The 12,919-nt window shown below is 39.5% G+C and overlaps 1 protein-coding gene across 7 annotated transcripts in view; it reads left to right on the top strand.

The window, feature by feature from the left end:
• Window positions 1-12,919, top strand: part of pum2 (pumilio RNA-binding family member 2) — a 115,959-nt gene that overhangs the window by 82,756 nt on the left and 20,284 nt on the right. For 4 of the 7 annotated variants that reach the window (XM_089118419.1, XM_089118416.1, XM_089118418.1 and 1 more), the window contains exons 12-16: window positions 9,622-9,762; window positions 9,920-10,219; window positions 11,568-11,801; window positions 12,131-12,398; window positions 12,790-12,919. In XM_089118419.1, coding sequence (XP_088974545.1) covers window positions 9,622-9,762; window positions 9,920-10,219; window positions 11,568-11,801; window positions 12,131-12,398; window positions 12,790-12,919 — 1,073 coding nt within the window. Of the gene's footprint in view, window positions 1-9,621; window positions 9,763-9,919; window positions 10,220-11,262; window positions 11,281-11,567; window positions 11,802-12,130; window positions 12,399-12,789 lie in introns of all 7 variants that reach the window. The other 3 variants (XM_089118413.1, XM_089118417.1, XM_089118412.1) reach the window with 1 other exon arrangement.

The following is a 12,919-nucleotide window of genomic DNA, read 5'->3' as shown; positions in this document are numbered from 1 at the left end:
TGTCTCTAACTCATTCCCTCTAGCGCCACCAACTGTCCAAAGTTTCACTTTTATTATGCTAATAACTTTTGAACCGTAAGACCTATCAACAAAATTCTTTTTTCCTCTTGTTCCTGAGCTCACGCCGATTCGATCGCACCCTATGACGTCATTTTCCGTCATAAAAAAACGGCCGCCATTTTGAATTTTTCAAAAAACCTACTTTTGCGAACTCGTCCTAGACGGTTTGTCCGATTTTCACCAAAATCGCACCGGATCATCTCCAGGCAGTGCTGACAAAAAGTTATGGAATTCAAGATGATTCGAATAACCGTTTTCGATAAGCGCGCAAACTAATTTTACGTAGCGCTTGCGAAAACAGACGTGAGGCGGTATCTCCGCAACGCTTACTCGTTTTCAGACCAAACTTGGTACGTGTCATCACAAGCATGACCTGAGGCTACATGCTGCGTTTCGGCGCAGCGCCACCTAGTGGTCCGGAGATATGAAAAATGGCTATTTTTGCTCATAACTTCTGAACGGTTTCTCCAAAAATCAAAAACTTGGTCTCGTTAGATTCAGGGCGTCATGCCGAGTCGACCGATATCCAATTTTCCCAGATCGGCCATTTTGGCTGTCGGCCATTTTGAATTATGTGCTAAAATGCTGTATTTTTTGAACGCATGAACGAATTGTTACGAAACTCGGTATGGGTCATCAGTACGATGCCCTGAAGGAGACTGAGAAGTTTCGAAACAGCGCCACCTAGTGGTGAATTGTTTTATTCAAACGCTTATAACTTTGGGTGTGGTACACTTATTTTCACGGGAGTTATATTTTTGAGGTCCTGAATCGTTGCCGAGTCCTACGATACCAAATATGTCGGGTTTCGTCTCACGGATGGCGTAGCGTAGCGATTTAGCGCGAAAAAAACACTTGGCGATATCTTCAAAACCGCTGTTCCGATCGAGACGAAACCACCGCCAGAAACACGGAATCATAGCTTGTTAACTATACGCTAATGTCCAAATGCGAAAATATTGATAGTAAGGGGTAGTAAAATTCAAACAAAGTCATGTGTCAGTCATTTTTTACGTGTTTTTTCATATAAATGTTTATAACTCGGAAGCGAATTGAGATATTTTCACCAAAATTGACACACATATGTATGGGGTCACTCTGAGGACACATACAAAAAATTGTGGGACTGAGCCTCTTGGTGGCGCTATAATAGAACAAAACGTGAAATTCCCATTGACTTCAATACAGTTTTGTGAAATACAATGCTATACTAAATAAATGCTTTGGTCTAACATTACGAAACTCAGTGTGTGCCATAAGCAGCATGCCCTGAAGGTACTCAAAAGATTTTGACAGCGCCACCTGTTGGTCAAAAGTTATAATTAATTTCTGAGAACGCTAATAACTTTTGAATAAATTTGCCTATTGCAATGAAACTGATCTTAATAGATTCCTTGGGTTATGCTGAAAACATAGATATCAGGTTTTGCATAATCAGCAAAACTTCCTGTCCGCCATCTTTATTTCTTTGAAAAACCTTCTTTTTCGAACTCCTCCTAGACCGTTTGTCCGATTTTCACGAAAATTGAATGGTATCATCTCCAGACCGTGCCGACTAAAAGTTATGAATTGCACGATGATAGACGAAACCGTTTTCATATAACACAACATCAAAATTTAGGCATGCTGCCAAAATTACTATTTAGGCTTTATCTCTGCAATGCCTTCACATTTTGACACCAAACTTTGCATGTGTCATTGTCACCTCCCTCTGACCACATCACATCTATTTTGTAACTGCGCCACCTATTGTTCGAAAGTGATAACCCATTAAATCATCTTATAAGTTAATGTTTATGTGATTTTTTTAGCCATTTGCCCAAAGTTCTCTCAAAATGCCCTTAATTGCTCCTTGCTGCAGTTGGTCTGCCACTCCTAGCCATTTTGGCATATGTTGCCGCTTCTTGCGCTTGGCCCCGGTAATGGCTGCTTGCAGCTATATTTATTATTATTATTATTATTATTCTTCTTCCGACTGGGCGTCTATGGCAGCCCATAGACCGGTTTGCGGGAAAGTTGTTTTGGTTTGACATTCTGATAGAGGACAGTCCCAACTTTAAATACACCAATTTTGGTGTCTCTAACGCATTCCCTCTAGCGCCACCAACTGTCCAAAGTTTCACTTTTATTATGCTAATAACTTTTGAACCGTAAGGCCTATCAACAAAATTCTTTTTTCCTCTTGTTCCTGAGCTCATGCCGATTCGATCGCACCCTATGACGTCATTTTCCGTCATAAAAAAACGGCCGCCATTTTGAATTTTCCAAAAAACCTACTTTTGCGAACTCGTCCTAGACGGTTTGTCCGATTTTCACCAAAGTCGCACCGGATCATCTCCAGGCAGTGCTGACAAAAAGTTATGGAATTCAAGATGATTCGAATAACCGTTTTCGATAAACGCGTAAACAAAATTTACGTAGCGCTTGCGAAAACAGACGTGAGGTTGTATCTCCGCAACGCTTACTCGTTTTCAGACCAAACTTGGTACGTGTTATCACAAGCATGACCTGAGGCTTCGTGCTGCGTTTCGGCGCAGCGCCACCTAGTGGTCCGGAGATATGAAAAATGGCTATTTTTGCTCGTAACTTCTGAACGGTTTGTCCAAAAATCATAAATTTGGTCTCGTTAGATTCAGGGCATCATGCCGAGTCGACTGATATCCCATTTTCCCAGATCGGCCATTTTGGCTGTCGGCCATTTTGAATTATGTGCTAAAACGCTGTATTTTTTGAACGCATGAACGAATTGTTACGAAACTCGTTATGGGTCATCAGTACGATGCCCTGAAGGAGCCCGAGAAGTTTCGAAACAGCGCCACCTAGTGGTGAATTGTTTTATTCAAACGCTTATAACTTTGGGTGTGGTACACTTATTTTCACGGGAGTCATATTTTTGAGGTCCTGAATCGTTGCCGAGTCCAACGATACCAAATATGTCGGGTTTCGTCTCACGGATGGCGTAGCGTAGCGATTTAGCGCGAAAAAAACACTTGGCGATATCTTCAAAACCGCTGTTCCGATCGAGACGAAACCACCGCCAGAAACACGGAATCATAGCTTGTTAACTATACGCTAATGCCCAAATGCGTAAATATTGATAGTAAGGGGTAGTAAAATTCAAACAAAGTCATGTGTCAGTCATTTTTTACGTGTTTTTTCATATAAATGTTTATAACTCGGAAGTAAATTGAGATATTTGCACCAAAATTGACACACATATGTATGGGGTCACTCTGAGGACACATAAAAAAAATTGTGGGACTGAGCCTCTTGGTGGCGCTATAATAGAACAAAACGTGAAATTCCCATTGACTTCAATACAGTTTTGTGAAATACAATGCTATACTAAACAAATGCTTTGGTCTAACATTACGAAACTCAGTGTGTGCCATAAGCAGCATGCCCTGAAGGTACTCAAAAGATTTTGAGACAGCGCCACCTGTTGGTCAAAAGTTATAATTAATTTCTGAGAACGCTAATAACTTTTGAATAAATTTGCCTATTGCAATGAAACTGATCTTAATAGATTCCTTGGGTTATGCTGAAAACATAGATATCAGGTTTTGCATAATCAGCCAAACTTCCTGTCCGCCATCTTTATTTCTTTGAAAAGCCTTCTTTTTCGAACTCCTCCTAGACCGTTTGTCCGATTTTCACGAAAATTTAATCGCATCATCCCCAGACCGTGTCGACTAAAAGTTATGAATTGCACGATGATAGACAAAACCGTTTTCGTATACCACAGCATCAAAGTTTAGGCATGCTGCCAAAATTACTATTTAGGCTTTATCTCTGCAATGCCTTCACATTTTGACACCAAACTTTGCATGTGTCATTGTCACCTCCCTCTGACCACATCACATCTATTTCGTAACTGCGCCACCTATTGTTCGAAAGTGATAACCCATTAAATCATCTTATAAGTTAATGTTTATGTGATTTTTTTAGCCATTTGCCCAAAGTTCTCTCATAATGCCCTTAATTGCTCCTTGCTGCAGTTGGTCTGCCACTCCTTGCCATTTTGGCATATGTTGCCGCTTCTTGCGCTTGGCCCCGGTAATGGCTGCTTGCAGCTATATTTATTATTATTCTTCTTCCGACTGGGCGTCTATGGCAGCCCATAGACCGGTTTGCGGGAAAGTTGTTTTGGTTTGACATTCTGATAGAGGACAGTCCCAACTTTAAATACACCAATTTTGGTGTCTCTAACTCATTCCCTCTAGCGCCACCAACTGTCCAAAGTTTCACTTTTATTATGCTAATAACTTTTGAACCGTAAGGCCTATCAACAAAATTCTTTTTTCCTCTTGTTCCTGAGCTCATGCCAATTCGATCGCACCCTATGACGTCATTTTCCGTCATAAAAAAACGGCCGCCATTTTGAATTTTCCAAAAAACCTACTTTTGCGAACTCGTCCTAGACGGTTTGTCCGATTTTCACCAAAATCGCACCGGATCATCTCCAGCCAGTGTTGACAAAAAGTTATGGAATTCAAGATGATTCGAATAACCGTTTTCGATAAACGCGTAAACAAAATTTACGTAGCGCTTGCGAAAACAGACGTGAGGTTGTATCTCCGCAACGCTTACTCGTTTTCACACCAAACTTGGTACGTGTTATCACAAGCATGACCTGAGGGTACGTGCTGCGTTTCGGCGCAGCGCCACCTAGTGGTCCGGAGATATGAAAAATGGCTATTTTTGCTCGTAACTTCTGAACGGTTTGTCCAAAAATCATAAATTTGGTCTCGTTAGATTCAGGGCGTCATGCCGAGTCCACCGATATCCAATTTTCCCAGAACGGCCATTTTGGCGGTCGGCCATTTTGAATTATGTGCTAAAATGCTGTATTTTTTGAACGCATGAACGAATTGTTACGAAACTCGGTATGGGTCATCAGTACGATGCCCTGAAGGAGCCTGAGAAGTTTCGAAACAGCGCCACCTAGTGGTGAATTTTTTTTTTCAAACGCTTATAGCTTTGGGTGTGGTACACTTATTTTCACAGGAGTCATCTTTTTGAGATCCTGAATTGTTGCCGAGTCCAATGATACTAAACATGCTGGGTTTCATCTTACGGTTGGTGTAGCGTAGCGATTTAGCGCGAAAAAAACACTTGGCGATATCTTCAAAACCGCTGTTCCGATCGAGACGAAACCACCGCCAGAAACACGGAATCATAGCTTGTTAACTAAATGCACATGCCCAAATGCGAAAATATTGATAGTAAGGGGTAGTAAAATTCAAACAAAGTCATGTGTCAGTCATTTTTTACGTGTTTTTTCATATAAATGTTTATAACTCGGAAGTAAATTGAGATATTTGCACCAAAATTGACACACATATGTATGGGGTCACTCTGAGGACACATACAAAAAATTGTGGGACTGAGCCTCTTGGTGGCGCTATAATAGAACAAAACGTGAAATTCCCATTGACTTCAATACAGTTTTGTGAAATACAATGCTATACTAAATAAATGCTTTGGTCTAACATTACGAAACTCAGTCTGTGCCATAAGCAGCATGCCCTGAAGGTACTCAAAAGATTTTGAGACAGCGCCACCTGTTGGTCAAAAGTTATAATTCATTTCTGAGAACGTTAATAACTTTTGAATAAATTTGCCTATTGCAATGAAACTGATCTTAATAGATTCCTTGGGTTATGCTGAAAACATAGATATCAGGTTTTGCATAATCAGCAAAACTTCCTGTCCGCCATCTTTATTTCTTTGAAAAACCTTCTTTTTCGAACTCCTCCTAGACCGTTTGTCCGATTTTCACGAAAATTGAATGGTATCATCTCCAGACCGTGCCGACTAAAAGTTATGAATTGCACGATGATAGACGAAACCGTTTTCGTATAACACAACATCAAAGTTTAGGCATGCTGCCAAAATTACTATTTAGGCTTTATCTCTGCAATGCCTTCACATTTTGACACCAAACTGTGCATGTGTCATTGTCACCTCACTCTGACCACATCACATCTATTTCGTAACTGCGCCACCTATTGTTCGAAAGTGATAACCCATTAAATCATCTTATAAGTTAATGTTTATGTGATTTTCTTAGCCATTTGCCCAAAGGTCTCTCAAAATGCCCTTAATTGCTCCTTGCTGCAGTTGGTCTGCCACTCCTTGCCATTTTGGCATATGTTGCCGCTTATTGCGCTTGGCCCCGGTAATGGCTGCTTGCAGCTATATTTATTTTTGTATTTTTGCTTTTTTCATTTCTTCGTATATTTATTTATGTATATATTTATTTTTAATTAAGTCAGCTTTGGCCTTCCATACACGAAAGCTGTTGCATTAACAGGTAGGCTATGCAAGACTATGGAAGCTTGTTTCTTGCCACAGAATGAAAAATAAAAAAGGCAATTGCAACTTTTTATCTCACAATTCTGACTTTTATTCTCACAATTGCGAGTTTACATCTCGCAATTCTGACTTTATTTCTCAGAATTGCGAGATATGAAGTCAGATTTGCGTGATATAAAGTCAGAATTGGGTGTTATAAAGTCACAATTGCGTGTTATAAAGTCAGAATTGCGAGATATAAACTATTCTGAGGGGGAAAAGTTGGTATTTTTTCCCCTTAGAATTGGCTTGAGACTCGCAATTGCGAGTATATATCTTAAAATTCGAAGATGTAAGAAATTCGACATATAAACTCGCAATTATGTGTTATAAAGTCAGAATTGCGAAATGTAAACTAGCAATTGTGAGAAAAAAGTCGCAATTCTGTTTTTTTTTTCTCTTAGAATTGCGACTTTGACTTTATAAAGACTGCAATTCTGACTTTATATCACGCAATTCTGGCTTTATCACGCAATTCTGACTTTATATCTCGCAATTAGGGCTGAACGATTTTGGAAAATAATCTAATTGCGATTTTTTTAACCAATATTGCGATTGCGATTTAATATGAGAAAATAGAAGCAAGCAGATTCAGAACACGGTTCGTTTCTAAAGCACGCGCAGCGTCATCACGCATCTGTGTTTAAAAACTAAGCTCATACTCAATTCTGAAATTCTCTGAATCGATCCAGGATTGTTGAGGAGAGGAGAGAATAAATAACACAATAAACTGTTCTTTTCTGGACGCCAGACCGCGTAGCGTGGCAAGTTGATGCTTTATCTTGCAGACTGCTTTTCTCTCGCGTGTCAAGTGACCAGTGTAATCGCAGCTCTTGCGATTACAAAATCGCGTTTCATCATATCGCGATTTTATCGCAAATGCAATCAATCGTTCAGCCCTACTCGCAATTCTGACTTTATATAACGCAATTCTCGCTTTATATCACGCAATTCTGACTTTATTTCTCACAATTCTGACTTCATATCTCACAATTTTGAGATAAAAAGTCGCAATTATTTATTTTTTTATTTTTATTCAGTGGCGGAAACAAGCTTCCATAATAGACAGTGGTTGAATCTGCGAAATTATTCATTATTTTTTTGTTTGTTTTTGTGCATTTATGTCGGTAATGTTTTGCTCTTGGTCTTCTACTAGTGCTAACAACTTGTACAACATATCCACGTTCTTAGAATTAGCTGCTTGTCTAATCAGGCTACTCTCTCGATCTAATACAAATAATAGCCTAGTACACCCCCCCCCCCCCCATCCTTTTGCTGTAAAAGGAAAATACTGTAACAATAATGTAAAAAAATTTAAACTAACAATAACTGAATAATTTGTGTTAACAAGCAACCACCCCCTTAGTGCCCCTTTTTTTGGCTAAGGCCACTGCCCCTCAAAATGTCTGTGCACGGCCCTGCTGTTGTTAGCTATCATTTAATTCAGATATCTATATCTACAACGAAATGTGTGTCTAAGCATACTAAGTGTTTATTAAGTCTTCGTAATAGTAGGTTGCACCAACTATTATCTAGATTAATCTTAAATCTAGGTTAAATCAAGGTTTATCTAATAATTCTGTTGCACCATAAGTTTGAACTTACATTTAAATCTCTATTACGGATTAACTTTAAACTTGCAGTTGATGAGGTTTAAATAAAATAAAGTGCACCTACAAAGACCTAGATTAGCTCTAAACTGTGCTTAATTTAATCCTTGTTGGTGCAACCCACCTTTATTGTTTAAGCCTTTCATTCTTTTGTGTGTGTTCTTTTCTGTCATGGATATTTTATGGTTTCTGCCCCATATGTCAGGTTGGCATAGAGCTTAACAGCTTAGATGGAGGCAGTTTGATTTGTAAATATTCTTTAAAAGTCCAAGGAAACCTTCTACACCAATGTCTGTTACAAAAATGGGCATTGCAATCAGGGTTGAAATTAAATTTTTCACTCGTCAGTAGGGCTGCAAGATTAAAGGGGTGGTAAAATTCCATTTTCACAAGACGTAAAATATATCTCTGATGTCCCCAGAGTGTGTGAAGTTTTAGCACAAAATGCCCCACAGATATTTATATATAGCATGTTAAAGTTGTCACTTTTTGAGGGTTTGCAAAAACGCACTGTTTTGTCCCTGGCCCTTTAAATGCAAATGAGCTGCTGCAGAGGGCGGAGTTTTAAGAGTTTGTGTGTGTTAATAGCTGCGATTTCATACTCTTGACTCACTAATGTACTCTTATACAACCACTCTTCCTCTTCTCAACATGGACTGCGTGTTCCCGGGAGCAGGGTTTATGTACATTTTAGGGTTGGTGATGTCACTAACCCTAGCGGAATGTCGTGTAGTCCCTACTAGCCGTTTGTTGTAGTCGTTTTCTTTAAAAGCAAATATCTTCCTTTGCTTTGAACTTTGAGCTTTGATAATGTTGTTTATGCTCAAACAGCAACATTTCACACTATCTAAAGTTAGAACAGTGAAATCATACTTTACCACCCCTTTAACCGAAAATAAACTGCATGCGATTTGGCAAAGGTTGTGATTATTTTATGTGCAGCTTGTCAGTGCAGCACATCTCTGTGATCAGTAGTAAATCTGAAAGCCAGAAGGCGCTCTCATGCAGAAACTCCAAATATGCCCTGCCGCTGAAGTACGAAAATGCAATGAGCCAAATTGGTTTCATGTTAATTGTGATTAATCGTGCAACCCTACTCATCAGCTGCTACATTAAGTTACTGCCATTCAAATATCTGAAATATACCAGATTATCACAGTTTAGATTTAAATATATATGTTAAATCTGATTCTGAATCATGATTTTCAACGTTACAACTGTTTAACACTGTTCATACTATAAAAATAAAATGGAAATGCAAAACAAAATTCTCAATGACTTCTCTTATAAACAGCATTTATTTTGTTGTAATTTCCAAATAGAGCTTGTTCTAGAATAGTTTAATTGTGAGCACAACAATTCATAAAGTGATCAGCTGTTTTCTCCCAAAACTTGAGCGAAAAAAAAAGTGAAGCTTTACCTTCATTAACATCCATTCACAAAAGCCAACCCATTCTCACTCCAAGGCATTCGATTGTGATTAAAAAATGATTCCCCAAAATATCATGTCATGATGACCAAATTATATTTCTGTGCATTTCATGAACGAAAATTGATTCAGACCCAATTTCAGTCCGTTATGTTTTAACATCAGGTTACCAAGTTCTAGCACCGGCTGCTTACTATGATCAGACTGGAGCTCTGGTAATGGGTCCTGGAGCTCGCACTGGCCTGGGTGGACCTGTTCGACTGGTCCAAACCCCCCTCCTTATCAACCCAGCAGCCGCACAAGCTGGTAAATATGCCTTTTTTTACCTACTCTTTAAACACTATTTTAAAATAATTCCTAAAAAGATTGTCAGTGTCTTTTTTTTTTTTTTCTAATGAACAAACTGATCTACTTTTTTACTTTATGACTTTCTTTTATGACGTTCTTTCTGTCCTCTGTCTAGCTGCCAATGCTTCAGGCTCTGGTAACAGCATGTCTGGCCCTGCTAACGGTCTGTACCGGTCCATGGGCTGCCAACAACCCCAGCAGCCTCAGCCTCAGCAGCAGCCGCCTCCTCCCTCCAGCGGTCTGCAGTCCAGCTCCTTCTATGGGTCTGGCTCAGTGGCGCCCAGCTCACAGAGCAGCTCGCTGTTCTCCCATACAAGCGCGGCACCTCCACCAAGCACATCTCTGGGTTTCGGCAGCACTGGTGGATCTCTGGGTGTTGGGCTAGGCTCTGCCCTTGGTGCCTTTGGCTCCTCAGGTCTGTTTCACTATTTTGTTGTGTGCAGTTGTGATTAACTTTCTAAGTTACCTTCATATTACCACCTTAGTATTGAATGTTGCCTGCAAGTTTTCAAAAAAATCAGTTAATAGTGCTTTGTAATGGTTAAATTCAAATCTCCTTTCGTGCTCTGGCTGGCGATAGACTTTTCTCAGTCATTGTATTTTCAACAATTTAATGTTTATTTTAGGTTTCAAATTTTTAAATGCATGCAAGTTGGCCTACTAGTAAAACATTTGTAGTTTAAAATACACACTGTTGTCTTTTGAAGCAACAATATAAAAAGAATATAAGAATATACTCTATTCTTATAGTTGATTGTCCACTCACGGAAGTAAACGAATCGACTTTTGTAAATCAAACAGGCTCTGACTGCATTGCTTTTACACAAACATGTTTGCTCACATTGCCTAACTTCTACTACCATCAACAAGCATGATCATTAAAAAAGTTCATTCAAATCAATAAATCACAAAATACATTTACTTGCACGTATATAAAAATTGCATTATCAAATTTCACAATTTTTTTTACATTTGAATGTGCAGTTTTAGCAAGGCCTGCAGTAAATAACTAAAAAAAATATCTGCAGGACAAAATAATGTATGTTAAATAAATAAATACTCCCAAAATAACCAGAATTAAGTATTTAATTCTGGTTATTTTGGGAGGGTTATTCTGGTTACAAATAGACCTTAATATATGTGTGTGTGTGTGTGTGTGTGTGTGTGTGTGTGTGTGTGTGTGTGTGTGTGTGTGTGTGTGTGTGTGTGTGTGTGTGTGTGTGTGTGTGTGTGTGTGTGTGTGTGTGTGTGTGTGTGTGTGTGTGTGTATGCATATGTATATATATATATATATGCATATGTATGTATGTGTTAAGGTCCATTTGAGGGTAAACAAAAGCTGATGTGGTCTGAGCTGAAAATAAGTTTGACACCCCTGCTTTTGATTAAGTTCCACTTCACTTCTGCGTTCTGTTCCGTACATACTAAGAAAATGTTTTGTGTTGTTTTGTTTTCTAGAAAGATGTGCAATATTAGGTGGGTATAATTTATATCGGATTCAGGATAAAAGGGATGTGGATGGGCAAGCAATGTAATGTTCAGATTAATGTAATGTTTACATTTGACAACAATGTTCTTGTCATCATTTCTACCGACAAAGTCAGAGTAATATCAATGTCAGAGTAATATCTACCGACAAAGTCAGAGTAATATCATTTGCTGAATGTAAGCTCCTCCATATTCCAAGCTAGCTTCCTGCAATTGTGATGTCACATGCTTGTCTTGTTCTCTTCTTTGTCCTTCCCACTCTTGTACTCCTGCAGTGTCAAGTTCCACTAGCAGCAGCGCAACCCGTCGGGACTCGCTTTTGGCCAGTTCTGACCTGTATAAACGTGGTGGTGGTGGTAGCAGTCTGACTCCCATTGGCCAGTCTTTCTACAACAGCCTAGGATACTCCTCCTCCCCCAGCCCCATTGGACTAACACCTGGCCACTCACCTCTGACACCTCCACCCTCTCTGCCCTCCTCCCACGGGTCCTCATCCAGCCTCCATCTGGGTATGATCTCTTGGTTCAACCGATTGTTCCAAATCAGGGTTTGTTTCCAGGTTTTGTTGGATTGGATTGCAAAACACTTTTCACGCCAAGCAACCCAAACCAAACTCAAATGGCCTCTGGTCCATTTCAAAACCTTTGAAAAAATGCTCTCAGCCCTCTGAAGGGTCTATGAGCTTATGGTTTGTTTGCCCATTCTTTAAGTTTGGTATATGAACAAACAAAATATGTAATCTGATTTGAATTTTTTTAATTGTGAACTTGTGAATCACATACACAAGTGAAGAAAAAAACTCAAAATCCTGTTTTCCTTTCTCTCCTGCTCTTCACAGGTGGTCTGCCCAATGGCAGCGGTCGTTATATTTCTGCTGCTCCGGGAGCAGAAGCCAAATACAGGAGCTCGGGCAGTACCTCCAGTCTTTTCAGCTCTAGCAGTCAGCTCTTTCCCCCACCGCGAGCCCGCTATAGTCGCTCAGATGTCATGCCTTCAGGACGCAGCCGCTTACTCGAGGACTTCCGGAATAACCGCTTTCCCAACCTGCAACTGCGAGACCTGCCTGGACACATGGTGGAGTTCTCACAAGACCAGCACGGATCCAGGTTCCTACTCCTCCTATTTATTTTTAGAATAGTAATGTTACTTGTCTTTTTTTTATTTTTTACTGTAATGTTTTTAGTAAAAGCATTAGTGCTAGTAAATGCTATTACTAACTAGTGCATGTGTATGTTGGTCTTGCATAAACCACCAAGTCTGACATCTGTTTCTGTATCTGCATGTTATTTGAATTGTCTGCATTTCTCATAATACCAGATACAATTTTTTTTTTTACAGTGACAGCTTTTGACACTATGTTTTTTGATCAAGCATGTCTTGAAACAGTGCAGAAAAAAAACAGAAACACTTGCATGCCACTATAATACCAACATTTTTTATGTTGTTTTTTGTCACACGTCTTTGTGCTTACTGTAAAATCTTTTCCTCAATGTCCAGGTTTATTCAGCAGAAGTTGGAGCGTGCAACTCCTGCAGAGAGGCAAATGGTGTTTGGAGAGATCTTACAGGCTGCTTACCAACTCATGACTGATGTCTTTGGGAACTACGTTATACAGAAATTCTTTGAG

This window comes from Pimephales promelas, chromosome 13 (assembly GCF_988280905.1).
Source record: "Pimephales promelas chromosome 13, fPimPro1.hap1.1, whole genome shotgun sequence".
Lineage (NCBI taxonomy): Eukaryota > Metazoa > Chordata > Actinopteri > Cypriniformes > Leuciscidae > Pimephales > Pimephales promelas.
This window is presented reverse-complemented; position numbering and strand designations above follow the sequence as displayed.